General features: G+C 44.1%; 1 protein-coding gene across 2 annotated transcripts in view; it reads left to right on the forward strand.

Annotated features, from left to right (window-relative positions):
- Nucleotides 1–6195, forward strand: part of GLI2 (GLI family zinc finger 2) — a 249383-nt gene extending 243188 nt beyond the window's left edge. For both annotated transcript variants that reach the window (XM_034786212.1, XM_034786213.1), the window contains one exon: nucleotides 843–6195. In XM_034786212.1, coding sequence (XP_034642103.1) covers nucleotides 843–3193 — 2351 coding nt within the window. In that variant the 3' untranslated portion in view covers nucleotides 3194–6195. The remainder of the gene's footprint in view (nucleotides 1–842) is intronic.
- Nucleotides 6196–8982: the final 2787 nt, after the last annotated feature.

Genomic DNA, 8982 nt, shown 5'->3' on the forward strand with positions numbered 1-8982 from the left:
CCACCTTACCCCAGTGGTGGAAATTACAGCAGCCCTGTGCTATCAGTAACAATTCCCTGTGGGCTGTTTTGCCGTCTGAGGACTGCTAGAGCAGAACAACAATCTAGCCATGCCCCATCCCTGGCCATGACTTTGTCCTGCCCCTATATCAGGTGGGGAGCTCAGTGGTGGTGGCATAGAGCCACCTATGCTAGTTATAACTTCTATGCCAGCTGGAGATTCCTGACTAGGACAAATTTATGATCATTTTGTGCCTCTCCAGCTGATCAAAGGAAAAGTCCCTGGGCAGATGATCTGTCCTTAGAGTTTACTGTATAGGAGCTTCTTGAATTGCTCTGGGAGAAATCTCAGAAGGGTGCATGAATTTCTAGTACTGAGCAATGAGACCTCTGCCTCTGAATTTTTGAAACCAGTTTGAGTGACTGATCATATGACCAGGCTTGGAAACCACACGTTATGCCTGTAGTGTCTTTCGTTCTGCCTTATAAAAAGAAGCTCGTAGGAATGCTCTCCTCATCGGTTGCAGTGGCAATGAAGCAAACACTGGAAAAGACTCTGTAGCAGCGACTCAATTAATTTCCTGAGTATATCTCACTGTCCTCTTTCCCTGCCCTGGACTGTCCCTTGTCTCATAGGAGCAGAGCTGCAGACAACGTGCTGACTCCATTACCAGTTAGTCACGTTTACATCACTCTTCTTAAGCAGGCATTTGTTGTTGGGTAACACACACAGATCTGTATTTAGACCCCAAGCACAAGAGTGAATGTAATGTAGCTATTTACCCCAAAATAGCCCTCTCAGCTAACAAAACCTTTTTTCTTCCCCCCCAAACCCTCTTCCAGGCTCTATCCTAGAAAATATTGGTGGTTCCTCTGCTACACTGCCTAATCCTAGAATAACGGAGCTGTCTGTAAATGAGATTACGATGCTGAACCAACTCAATGAACGCCGCGACAGTACGACAAGCACCATCAGCTCGGCCTACACTGTGAGTCGCAGATCATCGGGGATTTCCCCTTACTTCTCTAGTCGCCGTTCCAGCGAAGCTTCGCAGTTTGGGAATCGTCCCAACAACACGAGCTCTGCCGACTCCTACGACCCCATTTCTACGGACGCGTCACGCAGATCGAGCGAAGCCAGCCAGTGTAGCGGCATACCAGGCCTTCTCAACCTCACGCCAGCTCAGCACTACAGGCTGAAAGCCAAGTATGCTGCTGCCACGGGGGGCCCTCCTCCCACACCTCTACCTAACTTGGAAAGAATGAGTCTGAAGAACAAGATCTCTCTTCTCGATGGGCCAGATCCTGCTTTGCCTTCATTTCGCCTCCCTCCTGGGCCAAGACGCTGTAGCGATGGCAGCACTTACGGGTACGCAGCAGCCCCGGCTTTTCCCCATGACGTGGCAGGTAACAACACAAGACGCGCGAGTGATCCTGTGAGGAGACCCGCCGCAGATCCACTGTCCCTCCCTAGAGTCCATCGCTTCCATAGCACCAACAGCATGAATCCCCTCCACCCACCACATCCTGCGGACAGAAGGAACTGCAGCCTTCCAAATTACACACGCTCTGATGGGAGCCTTCCCAGGCACGTCTATTCACCTCGACCTCTGAGCATTAGTGAAAATATTACCATGGAAGCAATGTCAGGTGAGACAGAGGGCCCCATTGGAGAAGATGACATTATGCTGCCAGATGATGTAGTGCAATATATCAAATCTCAGAACAATGGGACAGCTGTAGAAAACACTTCCATGGGGTACAGTAATGAAATGCTAAACTTCCAAGGCAATGGGAAACTGCAACATCAGAACTTGTCTAGCCAGCACAGGATGGCTGCAACTGATGCAAGCGTGAACCATTTGGGTCCAGGGGTGACAGAGTGCCACATGAGCTTTGGTGCTCCCTCGAACATGAGCAAAAACAACATGCCCGTCCAGTGGAATGAGGTTAGCTCAGGTACCGTTGATGTTATGTCTAACCAATCGAAGCAACAGTTTTCTCAAGGAAACTTAGCTGTTGTCCAGCAGAAGCAGAACTTTGGTCAGTATCAGAACTTTAACCAGCAGCAAATGCAGATGAGTCAAAGCGGCATGAATGTAACACAGCAGAATTTTATGCAAAGAAATGTGAGCATGGATGGACAAAGGCTAAATTGTATGCAGCTGAGGCAGCAGCAGATAAATCCAGGCCCTAATATGAACTCCGATTTGAGCCTGCACCAAGGGTATAACCAGGCTCATCAAATGCTGAGCCCAAATGCAATCAGTGGAGATCCAAACCAGCTTTCCCCTTCTTGTAGCAACATGGTAGTGAAGTCTGGATCCCACGTTCATCCTCAGCAAATGGACGTTGCAACAGATCCCTCTTTAATGGTCAACAGTCATAGACTGACTCAGGTCATGCATGAACAAAGTCAGCAGAACTATTCATCTCAGACAAATCCCATGAATTTCTCCATGACTCAGGAGGTGTTTTATCAGCCCCCTTCTTTAATGACCTCAAATCAGTCAAACTTTGAGCCCCAACAGAGCATAATGGGTTCAGCTAGCCAGACCTACCCTCCTGGAATGGTACAGCCTCATCCTCCACCTGACCCTAGTCCAGTAAACAGGCATAGAGGGATACGCAACATGCAGCAACTCGGTTACATGAGAACTCCCCACCCTACTAACGCCATGAGCCCTGGCCAGGAAACAGCAAAGGCCACTCCGAAAAGAACCAACAATATGGTGTCAATGCAGGCTCAGCAATGTGCAAACAGCACGAGGGAAAACAATTTGATGTGCTATTATGGTCAAATCCACATGTATGAACAAAATGGAAACTTTGATAACCATGTGGACTGTAGAGTGGGACAGCAGCAGTGTGCCTTGAATATCAAGCCAGCTGCCATGCCGTCTCCCGGAGCTAACCAGGTGTCAAGCACAGTGGACTCACAGGGTCTGGAGCCTGCGCAGATAGATTTTGATGCCATCATGGATGATGGAGACCATTCAAGCCTGATGTCAGGAACCCTCAGCCCTAGCATTCTGCAGAATCTCTCCCAGAATTCCTCTCGCCTTACAACTCCACGGAACTCTCTGACACTGCCGTCCATACCAGCTGGAATAAGCAACATGGCGATAGGCGACATGAGCTCCATGCTAACCACCCTGGCAGAAGAGAGTAAATTTCTTAACATGATGTCCTAATGATAAAGCCCCACGGTTTATCCCAGGGACTTTACACAAAGCAGTTTTATGAATGTGCTTTTTAAAAATAATCAGTTTCTATAGAGTAGCGTTTTTGACAAGTATTAAATACATTAAAGGGATTCAAAGTAAAAAATGTCTCTGTACAGACTTATGTAAACGATCTAAAAGCAGTTTAGCACCAAGAGTGCAACCTCTAGTATTATTTTTTTGCTTGGTTTTTCAGGGGTCTGAGCAACGCCACCACCAAATGAGAATATTGCATAAGAATGGTTAAAAATGAAATCTTTTCCTCCATGTTTGCCACCTCCCTTTGTTTTCTTTTAGTTATGTCTGCAAAAAGACCATTTCTCAACGCATGTCAGAAACAAATGGAGGGGGGTCTTTTTGATCTGAATAAAAGCCATACTGCATATTCTGCTCCAGTGAGATAAGCATTTAGTTACATCTCCCCAAAAGTCCACTTCCAGCAATATCATTATAAACTGTTCTTTGTACCCTGGGACTTTGTAGAAAAGCATCAGTTCCAAACAGCTTCTCAGAAAAGTGCCTTACTATGCTTTAGTGTTTAGTCAAGGCGTCACTTCCATTAAAAGCAAATATAGTGTATATAAAATCAAAAGAAACGTACATTTATAAAGCATAGCAGTGTTTCGGAAAAACATCAGCAAGATACATTGATGGGACACATGAAAGATTAATGCCCCCTTTTGTCAGACATGTTTACAATACGGTTTATATCGTGGGTAGAATGTAGCAGAGGCCTGAAAATACCATTCATCTGAAAGTATCTCTAATGGCAGGAAAGCCTCGATCCTGCAAAGGTTTATGCATTTGCTTAACTTTATGCCCTGTCAGTAGTGACTTCAGTAGAATAGTGACTTTCGTCTGGGGCCTTAAACAACTTGTGTAAATCAGGGGGTTATACGGGAATTAATTCAGGGAAGCCTATGGTCTGTGTTGTTCAGGAAGTTGGACTAGATGATCACAGTGGTCCCTTGTAGTCTTAAACTCTGTGAATCTATGAAAATTGCTAATGGGGCTTCACAACAGCTCAGCTCTAATTTGTCCTCACCAGGGTGATGGGCAGAGGGGGGACATATAATTACTTAGCTAGCTTTGGACTTGTTTGCACAAACAATTAGGTCACGACAAGGTGAGGTGTGACTCTACCCCGCACTAGCCTGCCTCGGACTAACTATCCACGTGGATCTTGCTTATGCACATTAACTGTTCTTAGTGCACTTTGGTCTGGTGCTGTTTGAAACAGGACTAGATCCAAGTGCCCCGATGAACGGTTAATGCATATCAGCAGGGCGTACCTCACAAGCTAGTGCAGGGTTGATTCATACCCCAACCTGCCACAAACTAAATGTTCATGTAGACGAGCCCTTAGTCCAATGTCTGGGATTCGTAGTGGGGTATCAGAGCTGTGGGTGAAAGCCTCTCTGAAAATTACCCATAGGAGGAATCTAACCACAAGCAAATCCTCCACAAAATATAAGCTGGCTAACAGTTTTTGCAATTTTAGGGCCTGATCCTGAAGTCAGTGGAAAGACTCCTCAATGCATTATTTATTACTGTTGGTAGACAAAAGGGTAAACACGGGGAAAACAGACCTCAATGAAATTTACCACATCTCAAAAAGACCATTCTTTTCTTCCTAGTATTATAGTGTTAAGTATATCAAGAGGAAGGGTACACACGTGAAATTCCCTCCTGATTCCAAACATTCTGTGTGCTGAACTTTAAAAAACTAAACCAGATGTGCATGATGTCTCATCAGCAGGGCTCCGTCCTTTCCCGCTCAATTGATGTCCAGCGTTTTACTGAATATGGCTCAGTTCCACCTGCAAACTGCAGCTCCCATTGGGTGCTTTTTAAAGGGGCTAACGTTGGCTTTCTACAATCATTGCTCTCCTTTTGCACTCACCAGTGCTGCACAAACTGCACTAATACTAGCATGACTTGTGGCTGTTGCACGAATGCCAGTCATTATTCCTGCCCAAACATTTGTGACGCCAAATACCCCAGAAGGTCACAGATAAATCGAATATATATTTACCATAGAGTGCAAAAGCCTTCCTTGTGTTGGGCAGCACCCTACTCCACATATCGTCCTTTTAACTCCAGTGGGACTGCGTGGAGAGTAAGGTAGGGTGACCAGACAGCAAGTGTGAAAAATCGGGACAATGGGTGGGGGGTAATAGGAGCCTATATAAGAAAAAGACCCCAAAATTGGGACTGTCCCTATAAAATCGGGACATCTGGTCACCCTAGAGTAAGGGGTGCGTAAACATAGCAGAAGCTGGCCCACCCTAATTCTTAAATAAAAAGCTTGGGTAAACAAAGCATGATGGGCTTGATCCTGCCTTCCTCACATATCCTAAAACCCGCCTGACGTCACTGGGACTCCTGGCTGTGCTAGGAAAGCAAGATCCGGCAGGGCAGCTGTTTGCACTTGTGCCTAACCTAGAAAGATGAATTTAAAATGATTGGGATTTTTTGAGTTCCTGGTACAGACTCACCTGCAGTTACCTCACCCTTGCATTTGAGGAAAGAGGGCAGGGCCCAGTTTAGGACTCTGAGCCATACTGGACACATGGAGTTACACTTTGGGCTTCCCAAGTGCTGCAACTGATCAGCCCTTGCATCTCCATTGGCAGTTGAGCTGAGTTATTCAGTAGATGCATATGACAATGCATGTTAGTGAGCCGCACTTCAGGCAACGCACGTAACAAGAAAAGATCAAACCCCAAAGCAAAACCATATCTCCAAGTTGTAAAGATTCCTATCGTTTTTCAGAGGTGGTCTTCCTTCATTTACTAAAATAGTATTGTTATAACCATTCCAGCGCTGTATATAGTATGTATAGAAGACATCATTACTAAAAGCACTGTAGGTGAATTGTTCTGTCAAATTTATATCTTATGGACATTTTTAGCTGTTTTCTACATCATAAAAATGGAGGTAACGTGCTGAACCTGTATATAAGCCTTTTGTACATTAAAAAGTAATTTTTTTTCATAACTTATTTTGTTTCATGGTTACTGTATTGTGGTAGTACTCAGAGGCCCATGCAGGTTCTGGGCCTGCTTGTGCTAGGTGTTGTACAAAGATACCAAAAAGATGGTTCCTAACTTGAGGAGCTTACAATCCAAGTACAGGCTAAGAGACTACAGACGGATACAACAAATTGATGGAGTGTGCCAGGTAACAGAGACACATGTGGGCAGTGTGATAAGCAGCAGTCACAGCACACCAGCTGCCTAACCATTATTGAGAGCCAAGGTGGGTGAGAAAATATCTTTTATTGAACCACCTTCTGTTGGTGAGAGAGACAAGAAGAGCTCTGGGTAAGCTCGAAAGCTTGTCTCTCTCACCAACAGAAGTTGCTCTAATAAAATATATTACCTCCTCCAACTTGTCTCTCTATTAGCCTGGGACCGACACGTTACAACAACACTGCAGATAACAATTGCATCATGGCAAAGGTGAGTTTTAAGGAGAACAAGGGCGTGGCTTTTGGGGATTTTACAGGAAGCTCCTTCCACACATAAGGGGGCAACATGGCAGAAAGCACCAAGGTGCTTCCTGGAAATTTGACGAATGGGCAGTTAAGGCTGGCATTGTTGGCAGAGCAGAGATGGGGGTTGATGGCTCAATAGTTGTTTTGTGTTTGGTGCAGTAAAGGGGAAGCCAGTCTGTTTGTAGTAGCTGGTGACATGCCAAGCAGTAGATCTACTGGTCGGGATCAAAATTAAGCCTGGTGTGCCTCCCATTGAAGTGAACGGAGAGATTCCCACTGACTTCAATGAGAGTTGGATCAACCACTTGAGCAATTGCCTTTTCCCTTGGCTCTGTCATTGGCCAACAAAATATTTGAATTGTGAATATGAGCTAATGTTTTGAAGGGGTTCCGGTGCAATGTATCACTCTTTATGAGAATTGTTTATAAACTGTCAGCTTAAGTTGCAATGAAGACTTTAAAATATATAACACCGGCAATAAGCCAGACAAATCAGATCTGCCATACATTTTGGCACAACTGAAACTTAAAGGAGACCCAAACAGAATTCTACTCCTTCTCTCTTTGGAAGCAATGGCAAAACTCCCGTTCATCTCAACAGCAGCAGGGTCTGACCCTAAGCAAGCATGACTACTGCAATATCCTTTCGATCCAAAGCGGAGGTGGAGGAAGAAACTACAAAGCAGTAAAGCCTCCCTCTCTGTGCAGTCCCTGTGCCAAGTCATTGTGTTATTCTCAGTACTAAGAGATGAAAATGGCCGTGGACTAGGGTCTGCACCAAAGCCTAGAGAAGTCTTTACATTTACCCCTGGCCCTTAGTAAACATGATGGGGTGAAATGCAAACAAAAACCGACAATGCCAAGCCTTTTGATGTTTTGTTGTAAACATTTTGCGGGATTTGAACCAATCACCTTAAGGCAAAAAGGTTGACTAGCCCATTATTATCCTGCTAGCCTCAAAATCCATCGGGTAGATAGCACAATATTCTGTATGACTCAAGAATTACAAAAATCCCTAAGGAATGGCTTTTGTTATTATTGGAGATAAATTGTTCAGACTTATTTTTCCTCCTTCTCAGAATTCGGGCATCATCCATTGTCCGCTGAACTCAGAGTTTTTTCTATTGACTTCAGTGGCTTTTGAGTCAGGGTCTAAGTTCTTACTTATTTACTTCGAGAAATGAAGTCAAGATTCTAATATGTGATCCTAAACCAGATCTAAAGTTGCCTCTAATTCAGGGGCATTCAGATGCAGAGTTTGATGGGAACTCATCTCTGTTTATATTATAAACTCTACATTTCTCTCCACTGGGGCTAGCACTTCCCAGGCTTCCCTCTGATGAATTGTAACCACTTGCACTTTTTTTATTGCTTGCACATCCTGGAATGTATAGCACAGAGGGTGTTTGTGTTTCTCAAAAGGCTTCTTGTGCAGAACTGTAAACACAGAAATGGTGATAATCCTTTTGCAACAACAAAAGTCCATTAATTAACCATGGCCTTGGGCCCAGCTGGAATCAAGAGCTTTAGAGTCAATATTAAAATAAATGTGAACGCTTCATTTCATAATTAAATATTCCTCTTTTTAATCAGTTTCCTTCCGAACAAAAATAAAGTATCTCTTTGGGCCGAATTCTAGCACCCTTAACTGAATGATACCTTACTTCGTATTGAAATCAATGGAACCGTATGAGGAGTAAGGCCTTCACGAGCCTTTAAAATGGAGCTAATATGTAATGTTTTCCTTGGGGGGGGAAAGAGACCATAAAAGCTACTGTTGCTGGATTTTGTTGCACTCCTACTGAGTACAGAGTCATTCCAATGGCCTCTTTATTGCAATGGTCTCAGTAGAGATGACATAGAAGCACTTGTTCTTTATGAGCAGTTGGATCTACTTGGAAGAGCATATGTGTTGTAAATAAATGGTGTGTTTTATATTACTGGAAGGACAATTTATGACCAAGCAAGGCCTCTTGCAGACAGCTATTTAACTTGTAAGTAAAATGACCTAACACTTAAGAAATTTAGAAGCTACAAAACATCCCTACATTACAGCCAATGCATTTATTCCCCCCCCCCATGCTTTATGTTTCATGTAAAACTGTAAATGGATACTTTAAATATGTTCACTATAAAAAAAATAAACCCTCAAAGTAAAGCTTTCACACATACTGAAGGTTTTGTGGCTACGGTAGCTTCCTGCAGTTGCACCAGTATCTGTGACCTACGGGCTAGATTTTCACCTGCGTATGCAAAGGCT

This window comes from Trachemys scripta, chromosome 11 (assembly GCF_013100865.1).
Source record: "Trachemys scripta elegans isolate TJP31775 chromosome 11, CAS_Tse_1.0, whole genome shotgun sequence".
In the NCBI taxonomy this organism is placed as follows: domain Eukaryota; kingdom Metazoa; phylum Chordata; order Testudines; family Emydidae; genus Trachemys; species Trachemys scripta.